The sequence below is a fragment of the Dromiciops gliroides genome, chromosome 1, assembly GCF_019393635.1.
Source record: "Dromiciops gliroides isolate mDroGli1 chromosome 1, mDroGli1.pri, whole genome shotgun sequence".
NCBI classification, from domain to species: Eukaryota; Metazoa; Chordata; class Mammalia; order Microbiotheria; family Microbiotheriidae; genus Dromiciops; species Dromiciops gliroides.
In genome coordinates this window covers 533,584,280-533,611,186 of record NC_057861.1, presented here as the reverse complement: position 1 = coordinate 533,611,186, position 26,907 = coordinate 533,584,280, and the positions used below count along the sequence as shown (strand labels likewise).

Here is a 26,907-nt window from a genome sequence, read left to right as displayed (position 1 = left end):
TCCTACTGTTGCAAGGCTCCAGAAGGGCACTACCATTTGCTATACATATGTACACATATACAAGGTGCCCCACAGAGGGTGGAACTGAATTTGTAACTTCATTCTTCCCCTCCTGTGACCAGTGAAAAATCAGATGAAAAAGTAGACAGAAAACATGGACTTTGGTATGATCATCTCAATGACAATACTGAAGAAGCCTTTTATTTAATTTATTATTTAAGCAAGCTTGATGATTTCAAAAACTGGTGAGCGTAGAGGCACAGCCAGACAACCAAAATTAAGCAGTACAGACAAACTGGGAAGAAGTAAGCAAGAGATACAAGGAAAGCATCAGGAAAAAGAAAATAAATGAAAGGAAAAGTATTTATAAGGGAAGAGTTCTAATGAAAGGCAGCATTCAGAATACAGGATGGAACAAAAAGAGAAGTGGGTAAGAAAAAGGGTTGCAGAATGATCCCGCCAAGATCTGAGTCATCAATGAGAATAATAGTAATAGCAAAATCTCTCATTTGTATGGTGCTCTAAGGACTTTTTTCACAACAACCTTGTGAAGGAGACAGGCAAATATTAATAACCCTATTCCACAAATGAGAAAGAAAATAGGGAAGTTTAGCTGACTTCCTTAGGAACTGAGAGTTGGTATCAGGGCCAGGAACCAAATCTAGTTGGGTTTTTTTATTTGTTTTGAGGCACAGACAGATTGGAAAGGTTCTGAAGTGGCCAAAGAATTTATCACACAGCAGTAATAAGTCTCTTTATACTTCAGCTAGGAGAGGAAGAGCCAAGATGTCAGGGAAGCAGGGAGCAAGACTGTGGGCCCCTTGCCCCTCCGGGCCAAATTTCTCCAAATAGATCCAGAAAATGCATGAGACCAAATTCTGACGGGAAATACAAGACAAAGGCACAGTAAATCATCTGAAACAGACCAGAGAAGTCTATGGCCAGTGGATAAGGAGTCTGGAAAGGAGTGGGCCCCACAGAGCATGCCAGCACAAGGAAAAGGCTGTGCATGAGGATAACAGGAGGTTCTAAATAAAGACCAGCATCCTCGACAGAAACAGGTTGATGGAAAATGCCCTGCACATCCAGAAAAAAGAATTGTGGAATCTGAATGCAGACTGACCCATACTATTTCTATTCTTTTTTTTTCTTTTTTTTGAGGTTTTTCCTTTTGTTCAGATTGTTTTCTGTCTTGGGGAAGGGGGAGGGAGGGAGGAAAATTTGAAACTCAAAATCTTATAAAAACAAATGTTGAAAACTATAGTTACATGTAACTGAAAAAAAAATACCATTAAGATTGAAAAAACAAACAAAAAACAGATCTCTTGGTATTATACCTTGTGGGAAACAAGAAGGAAGAGACCTGTTTAACCATTTCAGGGTTTTTGTATGAACAATCAATTCTGTCTAAGTTCTCATGCAAAAAAAGCCTTTTCTTTACAACTCAGTAAGTTAACAGAAAACAGTCAAAGACTACCAGAACATTTCCTATATCAGGGAGCAGGACCTTCTAGTGCACATCATCACATACACATAGAAGCATGCTCATGAAACCCACCCCTCACATGGGTTAGCAGTAGGTATTCTGTTCTGCAAGCTTCCAGGACTGGGCCATTGTGGGCCAATCCCCAATTACATACTCAATGGCTAAAGAATAAACTTACCCGTCAAAGAATAAAGACCACCATACACATACATACCCATGAATGCATACATATATATATATATATATGTATATATATATATATATATATAGACATACATAATGAGAGGTTTGCAGGGGTCAGTGCATATGGTCAGATTTTTTAAATATATAAATTGATTTTAATTAATGATTTCCTCTTCCTCTTTTTCTTTTTTCCTTTTTTTAAAAAAGAAGGGTGAAAAAATTAATTGATTGACTGATTGATTAATTAGTAAATTTTTTAAAAGACAGGTGGCTCTCTGGAAGAAGGCATGCAGGGGGAAATCTAGTCAATTAAAAAAAATACCAATAAAATTTCATTCCATAAATATGTGACAGGAAACAGGTGCCAAATGGAAGCAGCTTCATATACTTCCTACCTGAGTGTCCCTGGGTAAGTCACTTGACCTCTGTCTGCCTCAGTTTCAATAACTAAATAAAAATAGCACCTACTTTGCAGGATTGTTGTGAGCATCAAATGAGATAAGTGTAAGCACAATGTGTGGTACACAGTAGGTACTATGTAAATGCTCACTGTCTTCCCTTCCCTTCCTGTCCACTATCCAGTTCCAGGTCACAAATACAGAGAGGACGTTCTATTCCAAGGCATGCTCTAGTCAGTATACTGGAAGAAAGAGTAATAGACTGAGAAGCAAGCAGCTGCATAGGATTCAGATCCCAGTGGCAGAGCAAGGTCTCAGTTCCAACTTCTTGCTTAGTTCGAAGCCTGCATTGGAATGACTAGGGAAGGAATCCCAGAACTAAAGGAAATCTACATTTCTGTCATTTTGAACAAGCAGAGCTTTACAGCTACTTCATACCAGCAAAGATGAGATATAGTCTGCTGGTGCTAAGACCCAAAGTCAAGATAGAAACTTAAAAGAGGGGCAGTAATCAAACTTTATTCTGAATCAGAACACTTTAAGATCACTGAAAGAATGCAAGTACCCAGCCAGATGCTGGAACAACACCACACTTGATAGCCAAGAAAACAGCAAAAGGAACAGATCAAACTTTCCCTCCAGAAGTATACAGAGCCTAGTCCTAAAATCAGTTCTGAAGTCAGGAACTAGTCTGGCAGAACAAGCAAACCAAAAAAGATTCTCACTATTAAAAGTTATTATAGGGGCAGTTATAGGTGGCACAGTAGATAAAGCACCAGCTCTGGATTCAGGAGGACCTGAGTTCAAATTTGACCTCAGACACTTGGCACTTACTAGCTGTGTGACCCTGGGCAAGTCATTTAACCCTCATTGCCCGCCCCCCCCAAAAGTTATTATAGTGACAAGGATACTGAAGACACAAACACCAAAAAAAAAAGAGAATGACTCCAAAATATCTACAAGAAAAGCCTCAAACAAAAACACAGTATGGAGACAAATTAAAATATGGAAGAAATGAAGCAAGAGTTTAAGAAGAATAGTTTGGGCAGCTATGTGGCATGGTGGATAAAGCACTGGTCCTGGATTCAGGAGGACCTGAGTTCAAATCCGGCCTCAGACACTTGACACTTACTAGCTGTGTGACCCTAGGCAAGTCACTTAACCCTTATTGCCCTGCCCCCCCCAAAAGAGGTTAATAATATTTTTGTAAATGAAATGGAAGCACTAGAGGAAAAAGTTGGAAAAGAAATGAGAGCCAAGGAAGAAAGAACCAGATAGGGAATTCATTAGTTAGCCTGGTATAAGAGATGCAAAACCTTACCCAAGAAACACTCCCCCAAAATTAGAAATCAAAAAGAAGCCAATGATTCCATAAGACAATAAAAAATTTTAAAAAGAAGTAAAAAGACTAAAAGAAAAGAAAATCTAAGGTATTTCATAGCAAAAACAACTCACATGGAATATGGTTCAAAGAGAAAACATTTAAGAATCATTAGACTACCTGAATGCCATGACCAAAAAGAACCAAATCCTAGACACCATATTTGGAAAAACTTAAAAGAAAACTGCTGATATCTCAGAAACAAAAGGCAACATGGAAATAAAAATAATCTTTTTTGGGGGGGGGGAGGGCAAAGAGGGTTGAGTGACTTGCCCAGGATCACACAGCTAGTAAGTGTCAAGTGTCTGGGGCCACATTTGAACTCAGGGCCTCCTGAATCCAGGGCTGGTGCTTTATCTACTGTGCCACCTAGCTGCCCCTAAAAATAACCTTATTACTTATATTCTAAATGGCAGCTAGGTAGTACAGTAAATAGTATCAAGCCTGGAGTCAGAAAAATTTATCTTCGAAAATTCAAATTTGTCTTTAGACACTACCTGTGCAACCGTAGGCAAGTCACTTAACCCTGATTGCCTCAGTTTCCTCATCTGTAAAATGAGCTAGAGAAGGGAATGGCAAATCACTTCAGTATCTTTGCCAAGAAAACCCCAATTGGAGTCATAAAGAGTCAGACACAATTGAAAAACAACGTTTCCTGAAACAAATTCCAAAATGAAAATTGCCAGTAACAGTATAACCAAAACCCGGAGCTTTCAGGTCAAAGAAAAAATACTGGAAGCAGCCAGAGAGAAAAATTCAAGTACCAAGGAATCACAATCAGGATTACACAAGATTTAGCAACCAACACCATAAATGAAGGGAGAGCTTAATATAAGATTCTGTAGAAGGCAAAGAATGTAGGTTTATAAATAATACCTTACCCAGCAAAACTAAACATAATATTACAATGATGTGAGGGCTAAGAGGCAGGGAGAAGGGAGAAGGGGGAAGGGGAATGGACCCTGAATGTAACAAAGGACTTCAAAGCATTCCCAAATAAAATACTGGAGGTACATAGAATCTCTGCTATTCAAACAGAGAAATCAAGAGAAAATAAAAAGATAAATATGAGTGAACAATCATAAGGGACTAAACAAGGATAATCTGTTTACATTTTAATGAGAAGATAATGATACATCTGTCCCACAAAACCTATAATCAGTAAGGGTCATGGGGTGGGGGAGGTCGAATTAAGCAAAATACCTGAGAATATATCTGATTTCTTACTGATCTTTAAGGAAGAATGGAAAGAGGAAAGGGAAAGAAACACTAACTCATAATAACAGAGCACTAGTAGACATCTATACCAACAAGGAAGGAAGGATAGGGATAACAGGTAACATGTGAATCTCACTCTCATCTGACCTGGTCAAAAGATGAAAGAATACATACATATACATACATGCACACTCATACACAATTGGGTACAGATATACATTTTATTCAACAAACAGGAAAGAAAACAAAGGAGAGAGGAGGGTAGGGCATATCAAAGGATAGATTAATCCTAAGTGAAACAAACTTTAAGAATGTACAAAAAATATTTCTATCAGCTCATCTGTGGTAGCAAAATATTGGAGACTGAGGGTATCCCCATAAATTGAGAAACAGCTAAATAAGTTATACAGTATGGATGTGATGAAATATTAATTTGCTATAAGACATGATGGAGGAAATTATTTCAGAGAAACCTGGGAAGAAAGACATGGGATAAAGTGAATGGAACCAGAATAATAAATTATATAATAACATTATAAAGAAAACTTTACAAGACTTAAAAATTCTGATCAATGCAATAATCAACCACAATTCAAGAGGACTCATGATGAAACACACTACCCACCTCTTAACAAAGAGGTGAAGGAAAACAGAACAAGTCATTGTTTTTTTCAATGTTGCCAATGTGGAAATTTGTTTTGCTTGACTACATACGTTTCCAACACAAATTTTGTTTTCCTTTCTTTCTGAAGGGTATGTAAGGAAAGAGGAAAGAGATAAGGTGAATTTTTCACTGACTGGAAAAAAAATAAAATATAATTTAAAACAGTATTTCAAGGATGGATTTCATCTAAAGTCTACTCGAGAAAGATCTAACAAAACACTGTAACACTCACAATACATGCTCTTGAGACATTTAGGAGAAGCATTCTCCCTTCCTAAAAATTTCTTTTATGTTCTCCTGAACTTTGCAAAGCAATCACCATGTGGGCTGCTACAAAAAAAAAAAAAAAAAAGGAAGGTAAGATCATGCAGGAATATCCCCAGACAAACTTGATGGTCTAAGAAAATCAACCTGCCTGGAGCTAACCCAGGGCAAGAATGCAATTTACTTTCCAGTTGTGTAGTTTTTGTCTCTGGTGAATCCAGCTGTGATTGGGGACAAGAGAAGAGAACAACCTGTCAGTGATACTGCTCTGGCCACAAATCACTGACCAAATCCACATTAAACATTTCAGAAATTCAAATATATTCCACAGCAAATGGCGGGGGGAAGGGAGATCACCCTTTCTTCCTGAGTCCTGGGCCATACTATACATAAAAGAATGACAATTGTCATAATGCTTTCATGTCTATTTGTTTTCTGCTTCATGTTCTGAAATAGGATCTTATTTAACATGAGAAGTCTTTTGGCACTCAGACAAGTTAAAACATGTTCACAACCCATATATAATAGCTGTAGGCTATAAAATATTAACTGTAAAAATACAAAACTGGCTTAACCATGTACACATAAAAGCTTACCTGCAAGGGTCAAGGCTGTAAGCAAAACTGAAAAACAAAAGCAGACCCATGATGGAAGAAGCCAAGAAGTCCTTCCAATATGCTGGCATATATATATATTAGAACGTCTGGTGTTTGCCTAGTTCTGTCACATCAGATCAGCCTAAGACAATATCTAGTAACATCCATTTGCTCTTAGCTTTGCTCTCAGCACCTAAGAACTGAGAAAACTTAGATGACATTTAATATAGTCTCATTCATTCATTGGACAAGCATTTATTGAAAACCTGCTATGAGCTATGCACTATGATAGGTGGTAGAGCTACAAAGAGAACAATGAAAAAGCACTTGCCCACAAGGTGTTTACATTCTACTGGGGGTAGAAGGAGGGGCAAAAGACAATGCAGATAAGTAGATACAAACTAACTATATACAAATTCAATGCCAAGTAATTTCAGGGAGGGAGGGTACTACAAACAGGAATAGGCCAATGTGTAAGAATTGGCATTTGATCTGGTGCTTGAAAAGGAAACTGGGGATTCAATGCCTTGTCATACAGCCTCTGCTCAATTGGAGACAGTTAAGGATGATACAAAGAATTCTAATTTACTAGAAGTTATGAAACCTGGGTTTTCTTGCACTTTGGGCATCAAACTAGCTGTTTGGCTACGGAGTTATAACCTCCTAGGGCTTTAGTTTGCTGGTTTGTAAATGAGGGGATTAACCTAAACGATTTTCCAGCTCCCTACCAGCTCTAAAATTCTAGGACTCCCAACAACTAGGAGAAATGACTTTGTGTACCACTTATTCTAGGGAAATGACCGAAATGAAGATGGCAGAAAACAAAAAGACACTAAATAGTCAGTTCTCTAGAGGAGCCCAGGTTCACCACAAAAACTCAAAAAAGCAAAACATTACTCCTCCCACAGCATACTTCCAAAAGAAAATCGACTAATTAAACATATATATCAAGACATCTGACAGTGCACGCTTACCTTTCTCATGCACCAATGCTGCTTGCCATATTGATCAACTCCAATGCCTAACTAATTACAAATTACAACAGTGATAACTGGCATAATAAAAACATCTAGAAGAGTCAATTAGATCCTTTCTTAGAAAGAAATTATGCAAACCCCTTCACTATCCTTCTTAATTGGCCTCACATATCAGGGGAAACTAGTTCCCAACACTTGTCAGCTGGCCGGTCCACAGATGTTTTTAGGAAGAAAACCAGGTCAGCAGTCACAGGTTTCCATCTTTGGCTCTAAGAGTCAGGTCAGCAGTTTGGTGTGGGCTGCCTACAGCTGGCAGGTTTCCTAGCCAGCAAAAATGGTCCATCAGGGCTGGCCCAGATTCCTGTCAAATCTGCATTTCCCCTGACAGGTCTGGCTAACCAAGACAGTAAACTTGCTGCACTAGCCCCAGTTATGTTCCAAATTAGAATCACAGGATCTCAAAACTGGAAAGGACTTTAGAGCTCATCTAGGCCAGCTCATACCTTATCAGGAAACTCCTCTATAATATCTCAACAAGTGTTCATTCAGTCTCAGCTAGAAATTCTGTATTAATAAGGAACACAGTACCTCCCAGCACAGCTAATCCCACCGTTTTGAGGACAACTTTAACCATGAGAAAATTAGGAACCTAAAATTTACATCTGTAAATTCCAACCCCTGCTTCTACTTCTATTGTGTGGAGCAAGCTAGTAATGTTAAAAATGTTGACTAGTACAGGTCAAGAGACAGTGTTTTATGGCATTCCATAACAAACCTCCCTCCAAGTCACAAAAATCAATTGCCATTCCTTGGGTATCCATCTTCATTTCAACAGGTCAGTGTTTAGGACTATGCCTAGCTTTCTCTTCCTTCCAATTTTAAAATGGTATGGTGAGGGGCAGCTAGGTGATGCAGTGGATAAAGCACCAGCCCTGGAGTCAGGAGGACCTGAGTTCAAATCAGACCTCAGACACTTAACACTTACTAGCTGTGTGACCCTGGGCAAGTCACTTAACCCCAATTGCCTCACCCCCCCCCAAAAAAAAATGGTATGGTGACTCACTTCCAAGATTCCTGTCATTTCTAGTTGGGCAACCAGTTCCTGCTTATTGGTCAGAACTGTGTCCAAAAAGCAGTTTTTCCTTGATCACTTCCTCAACTTCTTGAAGAAATTATCATCTTCAACAACAATTGCTATTAAGCACAATATTGTGCTGTTATTAAGTATCTACACTGTATCTTTCTTAGAACTTGTGCTAGGTTCTAAGGAAATATAAAACTTTCCCAAAGACCTTATCATCTAGGATAAGTCACCAATAAAAATAGCTTATACATACACTGAAGAATAACAAAACAAACTATGTGAATTCTGAGAGGGAAGGCTTTTTTAGCAGACAGAAGGAATTTGAGATCCCTATCACTACTCTACCACACCCCTTACTGCTTTACTATCAGCTTCCAGAGCTCATCATCTATTTCCTCCTTCTGGACAAGAGTATATTCCCAATAAGTCATCAATTCTGCTTTCACTGCCTGTATTACTTCCCCTCCTCCATTTCAAGGATTTACTCATAGGACAGGACCTTCTTACTATGCAATACTATTCCACCCTTGCTTTTATCTAGTCTGTTCTTTTTGAATGAGATCATACCCTTCCAGAGTCACACTATAGTCATAAATCATAGCCCAATAAGTCTCAGTCCTATATGTGAGATCAAATTCATCTTCTTTTATTGAGATCCCTAGTTCAGTTTATTACACATAGTCTGAGAAATCATATAGATATACCTGAGGTCATAAGTATTATTACTATACCTCTTCCTTGATAGAAAATAGAGTAAATATCAAGGGGAGGGAATAGGATGGAGGGAAATACAGTTAGCAATAGTAACTGTGATAAAAATTTTAAGAAAGTTTGTCTGATAGGCTTTAGTTCTCAAACACATAGAGAACTGAGTCAAATTTGTTGAAATGAGTGCCATTCTCCAATTGATAGGCATGTAGTTTTCAGATGAAATAATCAAAGTCACCTATAGCCATATGAAAAAAATGCTCTAACTCACTATTGATTAGAGAAATTCAGGTCAAAACAATTCTGAGTACTACCTCATACCTACTAGATTGGACAAAAGGACAGCGGAGGAAAATGACAAATGTTGTGGGGGATATGGGGGAAATGAGACATTAATACACTCTTGGTAAAGTTGTAAACTGATTCATATATTCTGTAGGGCAATTTGGAACTATGGCCAAAGGGCCATAAAACCATGCATACTCTTCGACCTAGCAATACCACTACTAGGTTGGTATCCTAAAAGATAAACAAACACACACATACACACACACTCTCCTCTCTTCCTTTACATTGTCTCTGGCAAATTTCTGTATCTTTCCACTGACATTTTTCTTCACGTGCTGCATAGATAGCTCTTACTCTCTGTTGTATTCAGACAGATTAAGTAGGCAGTTAGTTTTCGCCTTCCCCATCTATTTTCAACTTAAAGTCCTCTAGATCATATTTGCCATTAGGCAAATATATTTTTCATGGTCCTTGTTAGATGCAGTCCATCCCTAGGCATGAGCCCAATCTTCCTATACCTAGTCCAGAAATCCAAATATTGATTTCTCACCACATCATTTTAACCTGCTGCTTACTTAACATATTTACCTTTCTTTTATGAAGGCCCTAAAAGCCCCTGTTTTCCTAAGATCTTCAGTTTCTTGCCTAGGATGTCATCACTCCAACACATGCTCTCTTGTTTCTTTCTGGAACTATTATCTGTCCCCACAAGAACTTTCAAAAATAATATTTATCAGGGTTGACAGGTCCCAGATACCAGAAATACAATGACTTCTGACACCTGGGCCATGTCTCTTTCCACTGCATCACACTGTCTCCTCAGATTAACTGTCTGACTGTATAAAAGTCAAAAGGACAGAAAACATACAAGCATGAGTTGGTGATAGAAGGCAAAGAGCAGATATCCAACAGCCTTGTCCTTTCAATGTGTTTCCCCCAACTTCAAAAAAGAACAACAAGCCACTCAATTTTCCTAATACTACAGTTTCTCTATGCTTTCCATAGAGAAGACACCCAACTCCCCAGGAGTATGTAAAGGACAGCACAAATAAAGCAAATAAAGTCTGCAAAAGTCCCAGGAATTGAGGCAGCTAGGTGACGCAGTGGATAAAGCACCAGCCCTGAATTCAGGAGGACCTGAGTTCCAATCCGGCCTCAGACACTTGACACATACTAGCTGTGTGACCCTGGACAAGTCATTTAACCCCCATTGCCCCGCAAAAAAAAAAAAAAAAAAAAGCCCCAGGAATTTCCGCAGACACTCAGCATTGCACCTGGCACATTCTACCTGGCTAAGAAAATGAGAACTAGTTAGCTACCTCTTCCCTGTGCAAACACTTTCTTTGTCTTTAAGATCCATGTTTTTGCCACTTTGCACCATTATCCTGATAATCTGTCCAGACTGTACAGGTTATACTCTAAATTTAAAACAAAACCAAAATAATCTTTCTTCCAACATGTTCAGAGTGCTAAAATTCAACAATTTCCAAAGAAAGCAAAGCCCCTACATCTGGTGATAAGATCAGAACAGATCACTCTCCAAAGCTGAAGCTAAAATGCATTATTATAAAATGACTAAGATGAACAAGTTGAAAAAGTAACATGACCAAAAGGAGGATGTCCTTTCTAAGCATGTTACTGAAGAGATCAAAACACATAACATTTCATCAGGGAAACACCAACCTACAACTGCACTAAGCTATATACTCTAATTCTAGATACACAATACAGTTTCTTCAGACAGAAATATCCCCAGGGGAGGGAAGGGCAATTCGTCAAGCTATTATTCTATACTCACTATGCAACCTTCTAACTTTTTAATTTGGTCTCCAGAGTTAGTTTATCAGAACAGACTATCTTATTCAGATAATTAGCACTTGGTGCTGCATCTCAATATACTCTCCAGTGTAAATTAATAAATGAGAACATCGTTGTATATTTAGGTTTCCTATAAATTTGGATATTTGTCTTCATGAACCTTTATCACCTTGAGTGAAGCAATAAAACAGTTTTTGAACCTACAAAGATGAGGCCCAGGTCCCCAACTCTTAGTAAGCCTGTCAAAACAATAAGTCTCTCTGTCCTCACCTAAACAGCAATATAACTGAAATTCACATGGACCTTAGAAGACACCTTAGAGTTCATCCAGTACAACTTCACGTTTTACCAATAAGGAAACAAGGGCCCAGAGAGATTAAGTTATTTCTCCAAGATCACAAAGGTAATAAGTTTAGATTATCATTATTAATTACAATTATTTGATTGTAGCATTCAAAAGCTAAGTCCTTGAGAGTAAGAGCTGTCTTTTGACTTTTCTTGTATTCCCAATGTTTAGCACAATGCATTTAATAACTGTATACTGACTAACATCTGAACTGAGACCCCAATTTTCAAGTAAGCACACTTCCCACTGCACAACACGGTAGCTCCAGCTGAAAAATACCCTTTCTTGGGGCATCCAAATTTCAAGACCTTGACTTCACCTTCATTTTCAAATGGCCTCCTTTAAAGCAATCCTTACACAAAGAAGGTACTTATTTGTCAAATTAATTTAAACCGGAGAATCATAATAATAGATCCAAAAACCAATCCAAGAAAGGGTTGCTTAGGGGGGAAAAATGCACAAGGAACAATGTGTCTATTGGCAGAGGAGGCTAAGGAACAGGTTTCAGATCCACACAGCTTCCCATACAGGAAGAGGAAAGCAAGTGCAAGATTCTCATTACTGAAGCAGGACTGGTGCAGTGGGAGTGAATTCTTGGATCTGGCATTAAAATGCACATAAAACAAAAAAACCAACCAACAGCTTTAGTTTGCTGATGCCCAGAACCCTTCAAGGGCTGCAACAGTTATCTTCACCCATCCAAAGTTGAGAGGCTGGATTTCAAAGTTACAAAGGGAAGTCTGCCACCTAGTGGAAAGCTACAGCTTTGCACTATCATAGGTAGTTACTGCAAAGCTAAATAAGGGAGGCTCCGAAATTGTGCATCCAGGCCCCAAAATAAGACAGCTAAAATCTAGAGGTTGTTCTGTTTTCATAAGGCAATTTCGCGGCATAAAAGCCAAGATATCCGGAAACTAAACAAAATGCAAAGATATTTTGAGCATGTGTTTATTACATACTCAGAACTGACAAAATCTTTACAAAACATTTTATGAATCCTGTTCTGCTGCCTTAGCAGGCTGTCTTTGGACCAAAAGAAAATTGATAAATGTTTTAAAAATAGAAATCATACCAATAAGTGCCTCTTAAAACTCCTAATACACTATTCCTGCCAAATCTATTCATTCTTCTCATTCCCAATGCTATTTGAATGCTTCCTAACTGGTTGCATTGATTTTATTTTGTCTTTCCTCTGTCTTTTCTATCCATTCTGTACACTGGTACTAAAGCTTCCCTAAAGAGCAATTTCCACTCGAATGTAAGCCTTTTTTTTTTTTAAGTGAGGCAACTGGGGTTAAGTGACTTGCCCAGGGTCACACAGCTAGTAAGTGTTAAGTGTCTGAAGCTGGATTTGAACTCAGGTACTCTATCCACTGTGCCACCTAGCTGCCCCAGAATGTAAGCCTTTTGAGAACAGGACTAGGGGCCAGCTAGGTGGCACAGTGGATAAAGCACTGACCCTAGATTCAGGAGGACCTGAGTTCAAATCCAGCCTCAGACACTTGACACTAGCTGTGTGACTCTGGTAAGTCACTTAACCCTCACTGCCCCGCCCCTGCAAAAAAAATGTACTGGAGAACAGGACTCATTTTACTTTTATCATATTCCCAGCCCCTAGCACAGAACCTAACACATAGTTAGGCCTTAGTACATCTTTGTTGATTAACTAATTTCAACCCTCAACTCAGTGCATCTCTCTCTCTCTCTCTCTCTCTCTCTCTCTCTCTCTCTCTCTCTCTCTCTCTCTCTCACACACACACACACACACACACCCATACTATTTCCTCAAATAACCTCCTGGCGCTCCCGTTAATCATTACCCAAACTCTGTATGACAGAAGATGTGGGTCTGATAACCTGACAAAAAGACACCATGTCCTGAATTAAGCATAGCAAGAAGAAGCCTCTGAGGATGAGGAAGATTTAGCTTTCAAACAAAAAGAAGAGAAAAAAACCTGCAAGAATTCAAAGCCAAAGCTGCAAGGAAGAGATCACTTGCCAGTAGTGAAACTAAGAAATCTGGCAAAAAAGACAACTTTCCCAAGCTAGATAAGATGCTGTTGGTTCTGTTCCTGCTTTGAGACATCTGCATTCCTACTCTAAAATCTGTTGCCACCTGGAGCCAAGATTAAGTGTTATCTTAATAAGTCTATTGTGCACCTTAATAAATTTGTCTAATCATAAAAAAGTATGCAAGCTCCTTAGCATGCCATTCAAGAGTCTCAACCATTCTCACCAAACACTCCCCTAAAAAAAACCTTCTCTATTCTAGAACCAGCCTAATCATAACCACTCCCAATTAACACACTATGTACATCCACTCCTTCAAACAAACAAGCTGTAAATTGTAAAAAATTATACAAATGTAAGATAGCAGTGAAAAGAGTAGGCACTGGAGGCGGGGAAACCCTAGAGTCAAATACCACCTCTTCCTTTTTGTCATCTATATTTGATGAATATGAGCTTCAACATTCTAAAAGATAAAATAAGAAGGCTAAACTAACTGAACCGTTCTTCAGTCATTTTTCAATCAGGTCTGACTCTTGGTAACACCCCTTGGGATTTTCTTGGCAAAGATACTGTAGTGGGCTGCCATTTCCTTCTCCAACTCATTTTACAGATAAAGAAACTGAGGCAAACAGAGTTCGTGGGAATGGGCTGCCTCAAGAGGTGATGGATAGAAGTCATCAGAGACAAGATGACCCCTTGTCAAGTATGTTTTATTTATTTGTTTTTGCAGGGCAATGGGGGTTAAGTGACTTGCTCAGGGTCAGACAGCTAATAAGTGTCAAGTGTCTGAGGCCGGATTTGAACTCAGGTCCTCCTGAATCCAGGGCCAGTGCTCTCTCCACTGAGCCACCTAGCTGCCCCCCAAGTATGCTTTAGTAGGCATTCTGGGAATGCCAGAAGGGATGCCTCTCTGGGAAGAGAAAGAATATTTTGGGAAATGAACAAAAGGCATCAATACAATTCTTTAAAATGCTCAGTCTTCAATTTATTGGGAAACTGGAATCTCCTACGAATAGGAGATTGCTCTTCAATCTAAACTGTCACGAATTCTGATGGGGGGGTCTCTGGCTCCAAAACCACATACGCTTTCTGAACTGTGTCCTTCAGCAGATGCCAGGGCCAGGCATACGTGAGAAGTGAGCTAGCTGGGAAAGGAACAAATCTTTCTCCTCATTCTGCCTCCTAGCCTCCCTGGCCTCCTTCAATTCTAACTTCTGTAAGCTTTTTCCTGTTCCCCTTAATGTTAGAGCCTTCCTCAGAAGTGACTTACTTCCAATTCATCCTGTCTGTAGCTTTTTTGCACATGATTGTTCCCATGTTGTCTCATCTATTAGACTGTAACACTGGGACTGTTTTTGTCTTTCTTTGTATCCTCAGGACACATATTAAGTGTTTAACAAATGCTTGTTGATTTGACTTGAATGCCTTACATAGGCTCAATCAGTGCCAAATCCAAAATGGTAAGACTGACCAGGTAATATTGTCTCACTCTATGGGCTGGCTTCTCTGGGAGCAGAAGAAAAATAAATTACCCTAGAAACTGCTTCCCATTCAGAGCCAGCCAAAAGGCATGTAGACTAATCAATCGGCCAGCCAATAAGCACTATGTACCATGCCCAGTGCTAAGCACCAGTTATACAAAGAAAAAAGGGGTGAAGAAGAGGAGCATTACAGGGATGATCCACTAGCACAAGTACAAAAAGATGAGAAACAGTGTTGTGTGTGAAAAGTATCTAGGCCAGGGTGGTGGGGTCAAAGTGTGTAAGGAATATGTAAGAAAACTGGAAAGATAAGAAGGGACCTCGTTGTGAAGACCTTTAGATGCCAAGCATAGACATCTAATTGTATTTGATTAGGCTGGATAATCAAATTTGGATGCTAATTGGACTGATTTAGGATCAAATAAGGTAATGGATCAATTAGTTTATTATGAAGAGCAGCATAGGGCTGTTGGGGAAAGTTAACACAGCAACACTTTCACTTAAGGAAAATCACTTTGGCAGCTGCATATAAAGGACAGATTGGAGTAGGGAGAGATCTGAAGAAGGGAAACCAATTAGGAGGCTACTACAACAGATCTTGTCAGAGGTGATGGTGGCCAGAATTACAGTAGTGGCTATATGAGTGGAGAGCAGTCACAGACAAGAGATGTTGTGGAAATACAAATGACAAGTTTGGTAACATACTGCAAATGGGAAAGGGGAGGGAGGAGTGAAGAATGAGGAGCCTTAGGTGACACACAGGTTCTAAATGTGGCTTAATGGAAAGATATTACTACTCTCAAAAGTAGTACGGTCAGAAGAGGAGAAAGTTTGGGGAGAAAGATAATGAGTTGCTTTGGACATGATGAATTGAAGATGCCCTTGGACATCACCAACCAGCTAGCAGAAAGGAAACAAAGGTTAGATATTATAGATCTGGAAATCATCAGCTAAGAGATGCCATGAACGAATGGAAAGTGATGAGATCCCTAAGTGAGAAAGGACAGAGTAAAGAAACAACAGAACCCAAAAAAGTTAAAATGACTTGAAGAACACACACTGTGGATGTGAAATGAATAAATACACGTGTTAGTTTTGCTGCATGTTCTCTGCTGTCTGTTTGCCCTTTAGCAGATACCAGGTACTCTCACATTCCAGCAGAGGCTTGACTGATGGTATAATCAGTCCATTGGATCCCCTTCATTCTAGAGAAATCATGGATGCTTATGATTTGCTAAGGAATCACTGTGAAGAGGAGAGATGCTTTCTGATGAGCTAATAAATCTGGAAAAGAGGAACTCTCACTGAAGATTAAGGCTTTTTTGGGATTTGCACAACACAATCTTGGGTTTTTCAGGTGAAGTTAAAAAAAAATAGCATCCTAGTTTGTCCTCTGTAACTTTTAAAAGAAGGGAAAAAAACCAACACACCAAGAAGCATTTTAAATTTGCAGAGGGAACTAAAGCCAATAAAACCGGTTGAAATGGAAGCTGATTCCAGAGCCAGCAGTTGGATAGCATAATTAAATTACTCTTTAAGTACAGGACAACTCTTTAAGGAAAATTCCCAATCTTGGCAGAGTTTTGTAGAACAGCATGAAAGACCTCCACATCCCTGCTTGTCTTAAAACGCAACAAGCATGTAAAAACAAAAAGCCCTTTAAACACTCCATGCACCCTGGTGCTCGCAGGACTAAGTGAAACTGTTTAGTCCAGCCTCTCCAGAAAGTCTGAGAGAAAAGTACATAAGGTAAAAGCCTTTCAGTAAGACATTCAGATGAAGGCTTATGAAATCAGAAATTAGGCAGCAAAGAGGTTGTGGCACCTACACAGAGGGAAAGGAGCTGCAGAACCACTAGAGGAAGATGAACAATCACTGCCTACAGAGCCCCGGGGCAAGAAGGAGATGGAAATAGAACTAGGAAGCTGTGCAAAGACTCATGGGTGCGGCTTCTTCCCCTCTCTTATTTATAAAGAAGCAGAGCTCATATCATATTGACTCTAGGATAAACATCAAGAGATGCACCATCCAGCTGCACCCAATCTGCTGACCCCATCCTGCCTTGCATTGCCTTACAAGCTGGCAATTAGGCTGGCTGAAGTTGGCAAAGGAGATCACTACAGGGGCCTGATTAGGTCAATAATTTCCCATTATATTTTTACCTTCATGTCCCAGACTGGAAAAAAAGACAAGGAAAAAAAATGTTCTTCACACCAAAGAGGTAAGCCTAAAAACTCAGTCCAACTCCACTTGTTATAATCACAAAGAAGAAATGATTTTCTTGAGAGTGATTACCTTTTTCTGTAGATATAAAAAAAAAAAGAACTCTTTAACAATACCAAACAATGTGGTGCAATCAAACACCTTGCTAACACTCTGTAGTGAATATTCTGATTTTAAATGAAGATGTTATTAGACTGCAGCAGGAAGAGTCACTTGGTTCCATTTCCCCCCCACTGTGAAATTACCTCATTAAACCTGAACAGCAGGAAGTAAAACCTTCTCCACCAACAGCTGACAGAGAAACTTTGCTGGGACGAACTCTAAGGAGCAAAACCCAAAGGGGCAGACTAGAATACATCAAAACTACTCTTCTATGAGAATGCTCTGGGCCCAACAGGAGGAAAAGAACACAACAGGGGAAGTGGAAAACAGGATATGATGGCTGAAGGGATAATTTGTAAGGCAAATCGCCCTCAAACTTTTTTAACAAATAATTAATTTTTAACCTACAGGGGTAATTAAAGATTAAACTGAAACATCTATTTCTATGTTGATTAAATATTTGGGGGGGGGGGCAGCTGGGTGCTGCAGTAGATAAAGCACCAGCCCTGGATCAAGAGGACCTGAGTTCAAATCTGACCTCAGACACTTGATACTTATTAGCTGTGTGACCCTAGGCAAGTCAAATAACCCTCATTGCCCTGCAAAAAAAAAAAAAAAAAGTTTTTTGGGCACTCACTATATTTTGGTTTGACTACACCACCACTAGAGTTTCTGTGGAATCTGAAATTCATTCATGAGGCCTTGGGCCTCTCCAGAACAAACCTATACACTACTCCCAAATTCTCCCTTTCCCTTAGTCTTAGAGTCAGTCATTAAACTCCCTTCCAGCCTTTCCTCCAGGGGTAGCTAGGTGGCACAGTGGGTAAAGCACAGGCTCTGAAACTGGGAGGACCTGAATTCATACCTGACCCTGCGCAGACACTTAGCTGTGTAACCCTGAGCAAGTCACTTAACCCCAATTGCCTTAAACATCCAAGGCCATCTCTCCAGTCATCCTGGTGTCTGTCTTTCCACTGCACCCAAATGGCTCTGGAGGAAAGAGTGAAGCTGATGACTTTGCACAGCCCTTCCTCACTTAAATCCAATTTACTGCAAATCATAACATCACCTCCCAATGTCATGGTCATTTTTGAGAACAAAGAAAGAGCAAACAACAATGGTCTTTACTCCTCATACTTAACTTCTCCAACCTTAGGAAGAGAAAATGGAAAGCTTTCTTAGGCATTTCTGCCAGCATCTCAGGACAAAACTGGCTTTTCTTCTTTCTGAACTCTTTAAACTCTTTTAAAATATTCATTAAACAGAAGCAATGTTGCATAGTGGATAGAGATGTGGTCTTGGAGTCAAGAGAATGTGGGTTCCAGTTCTCCTTCTGACACACACCCTGACTGTGTGACCCTGGGCATGTCAGCTGACCCCAGGCAATGACTGTAAATATCAACTAATGCAGATCTGCATTAGCAGGGGAAGATTTTTGCCAGGAACGCAGTACTCTGATTTAAAAAAAAAAAAACCAAGTATGGTCAAAAGATTAAACAGTCAGACAGATATTAAATTAAGGATCAAAGGACCAGATTTTTAGAATCTTAGAACACAGAATCAAAGATGAATAAAGCTAAAAGAGACCTTAAGAGATGATCCAATCCAACTCCCTAACTGTAAAGATGAAGCTGGAGCCCAAACTTGCCTGAGTGACACTGGCAAAACTGAGATCTGTACCAGATCTGAATGTCAATCTCATGCTACTTACACTACACCACAGTATTAACAAATTTTTTTTTATTTCCCAAATTATTTGAACCAGAAGAGTGGTTAGTCAAGCTCCACTGGTGCTGTAGCAATGTCAAGAGAACCACAGAATAGCAACAAACATCTTGGGTGGACGCAAATGTGAAAAAAATATGGGAGGACATAGATAATCATCATGCAGGAAGAGAAAGCATGAATGTATCTCACCAATCTGTGCCACCTTCTGAGATCACAGACAAATCAAACTCAATATATATGCTGAAGTGTCAGACTATGTTGACTCTATGGTTTTTTAATATGTAATATCACAAGCTACAAATTCTGTCTTTAAATTCAAAACTGATGAAAAAGACTTTAAAATGGAATTTACTATACTTCTGCTAGCACCAGAAAATGTGTAATTACATACCACCAAACCTTTAACTTGGCCCTTCATGTCCTCAAAGTAATATTCTGATACTTCAAATTGAGTTTGTCTTTAAGGGTCATGATTAACTCACCAATAACACAAATTAATTAAAATCAAGACAGGCTTGGGGCAGCTAGGTGGCGCAGTGGATAGAGCACAGGCCCTGGATTCAGGAGGTCCTAAGTTCAAAATCTGGCCTCAGACACTTGACACTTACTAGCTGTGTGACCCTGGGCAAGTCACTTAACCCCAATTGCCTCACCAAAAAAAAAAAAATCAAGACAGGCTCTTAAAATAATCTGATTCAGGGAAATCAAGGGATATGTCTCCAAAAGGAACATTGTTTTAGCCATTACAGCTGTGAAAACTGAAAGAGTGAACAGCATAACTTCATACAAATTTGTTACATACCTGATATTTAAGCCCATAGTTTGGTCCAGTCTCTCCCAGCTTCTCAGCTTTTCCAGAAGTTTCTAAAAAGTCAAAGAAATCATAATGTATAAAAACTATTTCCTTCCATCTCAAATTCCAGGAACAATCTCCCTTAAATCTCGGCATCTTTTGCAGTCTCATGATTACAGCATGATGGATATTGATTCACAACAAACTGGGTCAAATCGCAACTGCTCCTTGAATCTAAGGGTTGACTAGATATGACAGTAAATGAAGTGATCCCTAGTATATTTTTTATAATCTACCTCTTTAGGAAAATGTAAACATTATAAGTAAGACCCTTCTGAAAATAATTAGGATTTTCTTCCCAACTTCTATAATGTCAGTGCATATTTCCTTGGTTCATTCTTGTCTAGTCCTATAAATGAAAATATACATCTGAAAATGCAAAAAGTAAGGTGAAACTGTCTTAGAACCTTACTCCAAAGCAATGAACCAATCAAAGAACCATGAACAATGGCTGCCCCGGTAAAGGCAGCACAGAGTAGCAAAAAGAGAACTGGCCTCAAAGACAGGAAGACCAAGGTTCAAAGCCTACCTAAATATATATGAATCGTGTGACTTCTTACAAATCCACTGACCTCTCAATGCCACCAGCATCTCTATCTGTAGGTCGCATAGTAGGTATAGATCTCTAGCAGTAGAGAAGTTCCTACCTAGGAGCTTTAGGCAATTGATCATATCATAAGCATGCCTCCCCACAACCTCCCACCCAAAAAGAAAACCCAGCCCCACCAACTTTTTCTTTTTCTCATGACCTGAAGAAGGCACTGTATGACTCAAATCCCTAGGCCAGGAAAAAAGATGATAGAAACAGGTTCTTCCCATTACTGGAAGGGTCTAGAAGCCCACAGATGCCAAGTCAAAGTATTATTATAACTTCACCTTCTTGCGGGAGAGTGAGACTTTTAACAATCAAACTAAAAAAAAAATCAAGTAGGTGAATCTATTCATCAGTTATTTAGTACATGCTCTTCAACTGCATTAGGCTCAAGAAACATCATTTAACCAATCTTAACATAATTGAATAATCCTTTTGGGGGGGGGGGCGCGCTGGACAATGAAGGTTAAGTGACTTGCCCAGGGTCACACAGCTAGTAAGTGTCAAGTGTTTGAGGTAGGATTTGAACTCAGGTCCTCCTAAATCCAGGGCTGGTGCTTTATCCACTGCGCCACCTAACTGCCGCTAATTGAATAATCTTAATAGAATGAAACTTCATCAAAGAGGAATGAAAAGTAAAAAGAACTGGGATTGATGGGTCCCAGTCCCTTTCTTTTTCTTTTCTTTTTTCATCCCTTTCTCCCCCTTACATCACCAGGTAATATAGCAAAATTATAAAGATCAAGCATTATTTGAAAGAAGAGATAAAAGAGGATACTTCCAGCTTCTCATGGAGCTGGGAAGTCCACAGGTCTTGCACATGGCACCTGTATTCAGACTTTTTCGAAGAATTGATTGGTTTTTCCTCTTTTCTTTTTGTCTTTAAAAAAATACTATTTTGGGGGCAGCTAGGTAGCACAGTGGATAAAGCACCAGCCCTGGATTCAGGAGAATCTGAGTTCAAATACAGCCTCAGATACTTGACACTTACTAGCTGTGTGACCCTGGGCAAGTCACTTAACCCTCACTGCCCTGCAAAAAAAAAACCAAAAAACTATTTTTTTATATGGGATGGCTCTCTGGGAAAGTCATCCGAGGCAAATAATGGAGAATTATCATGAAGATACCAAAAAAAGGCATTAGTAAAAACTTAAATAGAAGAGATTAACCAACAGAGTGGGAAAACAAAAAATAATGAAGGCTGTCTGTTGTAAAAATGTTGCTCTGTAGTTGCATGGAGAACTAATTAAGTTCACCAATGAGTAACAGATCTATTACAGACATACACTGAAGACATACAATTATAATATGGGCCCCTTCAAGTTTAAGTTTTTAAAACTGAGACTCAGGATAGTTGACACAAAAATACTAATGTGTATTACAAAAGAAAAGTCCACTCTGAAGGATACTATGGTCCATGTACATTATTAGAAGGAAAAACTCTTCCAAAGAGTATCTTGCATTCTCTTATTCTTGCTACTAGAGCGGGCATTACAATAAAGATTGAAGTTCAAAAAAAAGGGGGGCGGGGACCAAGAGAATATCCAGTTTGAATAAACAAATCAAACCAGATTTAAGGTCCTAAGGTCCTTAAAGAAAGATAGGATAGGAGCAGCTAGGTGGCACAGTGGATAGAGCACTGGCCAGAGCACTGGCCCTGGATTCAGGAGGACCTGAGTTCAAATCCAGCCTCAGACACTTGACACTTACTAGCTGTGTGACCCTGGGCAAGTCACTTAACCCCAACTGCCTCACCAAAAAAAAAAAAAAAAAAAGAAAGATAGGATAGGTAGGGGAGAAAACAATATTCATTAGACAGCATGCCTCTTAAAGATGTATCCTCACCTCCTTCTCCAATTCCAAGGTCACCATATCTTCCTGTAGTTTCTCATGACGTTCCAGTTTTCTCTGAAGTCCTTCTACTTCTTCTTTCAACAAGCCATTGTTCTCTTTCATTTCTCTGGAGGCAGCAGAAAGAGAACAACCAAGCATTTATAAAACAACCAATCCTTTGTCCTGAACCTGCTCCTGGCCTTGATTGGCAAATGCACACTATCTACCAAACCAAATGAGGTCACTTGGTTTCATCCTAGTCTAGAAAACTAACTCTGCCTATCAACTCTTTGCTATTCCAGAAGGGTCTGATTACTTTCATATTATTCACAGCTTGTTTCTTACAAATATATTCCAAGACAGTGGAGCCAAAATGGCAAAGTGAAGGCAAGGACTTGCCTGAGCTCTCCCAAATTCCACTTCAAAAACCTTTAAAATAATGCCTTAAAATGAATTCTGGAACAGCAGAAACAAATATACTCCAATGTAAAAATATATATTCAAAAGAACCACTGGAAGAGCTGGAAAGTCATTTGTAAAATAGGTTGTCTGCATCTTTCATATCTCCTTTAACAATAAATTTCAAAATGATAAAATATTGAAATATATTATCCATAATTATGAGTAAGGGAAAAGTGTACAACCTGAAGGACATGAAAGATCACAAAAGACAAAATGGACATTGTGGATAAAACTACTTTTAAAACCTTTTGTACAAATAAAATCCATGCAGCCAGAATAAGAACATTGGGGGGAGGGGGGTGGAATGACTGCATTTAGTAACCTTATTAAAAGCCAAACACCAAAAATCTATAGGAAACTAACAGAAAGGTTTTAATTCAGTAGCAATTCTCCAATAAACAAGTAATCAGAGGACATGAACAAAAGAGTTTTCAAAAGAGCTATAAAATAAAAATAAGCACCTTTTAAAAATGTTAAAAATCACTTATAATCAAAAAAATGTTCATTAAAACTATCCTACTGGAGGACCTGGATTCAAATCCCAGTTCTGGCACTTACTATTTCTATGACCATAATAATGTCTTCAGTGACTTCTGGGCAAATCACTTAACCTATAGAGGCCTCAGTATCTTTATCTATAAAATGAGGGGGTTGAACTAAATGTACTCTAAAGTCCCATCTTTAAATCTAGATCCTATGAGCAACCTCACCCTCAAAATAATGAAAAGTATTAAAAGCATGGGAAAATTCCTTAATGGAAGGATCATAGGCATACTAATTCACTGATGATGGATCTGCAAATTGTTTCACTACTCAGGAAAACAATTTGGAATTAGGCAATAAGATTATTCAATTGTTCAGACCTTTTGAACCTACCCAAAAATCCCACTTTTGGAATTACATCCCAAATAGTTTATTGGCAAAAAGAAAAGTCAGGGGCAGCTAGGTGGTGCAGTAGATAAAGCACCGGCCCTGGATTCAGGAGGAGCTGAGTTAAAATCTGACGGCAGACATTTGACACTTAGCTGTGTGACCCCGGGCAAGTCACTTAACCCTCATTGCCCCAGAAAAAAAAAGAAAAGACAAAAAGAAAAGTCTCTGGAGTTTATTAGCAGCATTACTCATGGTAATAAAAATTTTGAAATAAAAAATGTTTCTAGGGAATAATTGAATAAATGATGCTATATAAATATAATTACTAGACCATAAAGGGAAGAAAAAAATACATAAAAACTTGTAAGAACTAAAGCAGAATGGGGGCAGCTAGGTGGCACAGTGGATAAAGCACTGGCCCTGGATTCAAGAGGAACTGAGTTCAAATCCAGCCTCAAACATCTGACGCTTACTAGCTGTATGACCCTGGGCAAGTCATTTAGCCCTCACTGCCCCACAAAAATAGATAAATAAAAATAAGAACCAAAGCAGAACATAATAAAAAATGACAATAATATAAATAAAATCAACATGGTTTCCTCTAGTGGAGTGCCACTGTACTATGTCTTTGCCTTTGCTTGGTTCATACTTTATCATTACTAGGATTAAGGAACAGATTTCAATTCAATAAACATACATTAAGCACCTACTAGGTACAAGGTATTATACCAGGTGCTAGGGATACAAAAATGAAACCAAACAATTCCTGGTCTCAGGAAGGTTACATCTACTGGAGAGAACACAACTTATATATAAAGCTGAGAAAAGACAAACATTGACAACTGGAGATGGAGGCACCTAGGCTGAGACTAGAAAGCCACAAGCTACTCTAAGAGATAAAGCTGAGGATGATGGGAGCTGGCATACACAAAGAGAGAGAGGAGTCTGAATTCGAGGATAAGGGAATGGCAAATAGGCCATATGGGTGAGAATGTGGAATTTGTGAAGAAGGCAATCAATATGAAATGAATTAGGGAAGTGGTCAGACTGCAGAATGGTTCTAACATCAGAATGAGATCTTTCTATTTTATCACAGAGCAGGACAGGAAGATGCCTTAGCAAGTGATTCTTTTCTTTTCTATTCCATTCTCTCACCCTGTGCCTTAAGAAGATGATTTTTACAGTAGTGCAGAAGATGAATCAGAGAGGAAAGACACTAGAAGAAGGGAGAACACATTAATTCAATTCAACAAGCATTTACTTGTCAATCCTACATAAAGTACAATTAGAAGGCTTTTGCAATAGTTCAGGGCCTGAACTAGGGTGAAGACTGGTAAAGAGAGAAAGAGAAAGAGATACAACATACTGTGAAGATATAATCGAACAGATCGGACAAGTGATTAGATATGGGTGATGACAGAGAGAAAAATCAAGGATGACTCTGAGGTCTGGCCTGAGGGGGTGGGGTGGGAGGGAAGTTTAAAGAAAGACTTGACAGCTATCTTCACGTATCTAAAGGATTATAATGGGGAAGAAAATTAGACTAGTCGTTCTTGACCCCAGAGAGCAGAATCAGTAACAATGAAGAGGATACTAAGAAAAGGAGATTTCACTTTCTAACGACCAGAGCTGTCTAAAAGTGATATAGGCTACCTCAGGAAATGATGATTTTCAACCCCTGGAAGTCTTCAAGCACAGATCACACAGAAACACTGGGTTAAGACCAGGTGACCTCTGTCTGGGGTCCTAACTGAGATTTCAGGAAATTTAAATAACAAAAGGCTCTTGAGTTTCTGCCAGCAACAGACCTCTTATTTTCTTCCCCCTTTACCTGAGGTAGGCATTTTCCTCCCTCAGTTGCTTCACTTCCCTCTCCATCTTTGGGAATCGTACAAGTTCTGACTTCATGTTCTTCACAATGGCAGCATCCTGCTCCTGCAGAGACAGCTTCTGCTCCAGTTCCTAAGAAGACCAGAGACCCAAAAGAGATGGAACACAGGAGCATTGAAGGCTGGCTGATGAACTATTAAGCTTTAGCAAATTCCTTTTTCAATACCATTTCTGTATTTCATAAAAATCACAATAGTACCACAGAGACTCTGTCTGTCTGTCTGTCTGTCTGTCTGTCTATCTATCTATATTAGTGATGAAATTGGGGTTAAGTGACTTGCCCAGGGTCACACAGCTAGTAAGTGTTAAGTGTCTGAGGCCGGATTTGAACTCAGGTACTCTTGACTCTGGGGCCGGTGCTCTATCCACTGCACCACCTAGCTGCCCCTCCACTGACTCAATATTAAGACAGAAATTGACTCATTTTTTAAACAATGGGGATGTAGCTATCTTGATGCAGCTACAGATACCTAATGCACCTATTTCTAGATGCCTTAACAGGATTATGATTATTAGCGAAGCAAAGATAACTGATTCATCAAAAACTAAATCTACAAATGTGGCCTCGTTAGCCAGATCTTTAATTCAGTGGCTGCAGACTCAAAATTTATACATTCCATAAAATTACAACTCACCCATTGTATTTCCCTTCAAAAATACATGTTAATTGATTACATGTTTGTTTGAGCAAAAAGCTACTTAATATATCTAAGGAAACTGCAATTAACCTAATGCCAGGGACCCGAGTTTGAGATGTACAAATCTAACAAAGAAGTAAATAGTTAAAGAGTATCCATGGAGCAGCTAAGTGGCACAGTGGATAAAGCACTGGCCCTGGAGTCAGGAGGACCTGAGTTCAAATGTGACCTCAAGCCACTTAACACTTACTAGTTGTGTGACCCCGGGCAAGTCACTTAACCCCAACTGCCTCACCCCGCCCCCCCCCAAAATTGCTTGAGTTCTTAAAGGGGGGATAGGGAAGAAGGAAGAGAATTTGGAACACAAAGTTTTTTAAATCCATGTTACAGGGGGCAGCTAAGTGGCACAGTGGATAGAGCACTAGCCCTGGAATCAGGAGGACCTGAGTTCAAATCTGGACTCAGACACTTGACACTTAACTAGTTGTGTGACCTTGGGCAAGTCACTTAACCCCAACTGCCTCACCAAAAAAAAAAAATCGATGTTACAGGGGGCAGCAAGGTGGTGCAGTGGATAAAGCACCAGACCTAGATTCAAGAGGACCTGAGTTCAAATCCGACCTCAGACACTTGAGACTAGCTGCGTGACCTTGGGCAAGTCACTTAACCTTCATTGCCCCCACGCAAAAAAAAAATCAATGTTTTTACATGTAAGGTGGGGAAAATTCTAAATAAATAGATGGATGAATGGATGGATGGATGGATGGATGGATGGATGGATGGATGGATGGATGGATGGATGGATGGATGG

At 39.3% G+C, this 26,907-nt stretch overlaps 1 protein-coding gene across 1 annotated transcript in view; it reads right to left on the bottom strand.

The window, feature by feature from the left end:
- Positions 1–26,907, bottom strand: part of MAD1L1 (mitotic arrest deficient 1 like 1) — an 899,456-nt gene that overhangs the window by 841,133 nt on the left and 31,416 nt on the right. Inside the window, exons 8-10 of the mRNA XM_043978850.1 lie at positions 25,400–25,530; positions 22,246–22,360; positions 19,758–19,819 (exon numbers count right to left, since the gene is read on the bottom strand). Of these exons, the coding sequence (XP_043834785.1) occupies positions 19,758–19,819; positions 22,246–22,360; positions 25,400–25,530 (308 nt within the window). The remainder of the gene's footprint in view (positions 1–19,757; positions 19,820–22,245; positions 22,361–25,399; positions 25,531–26,907) is intronic.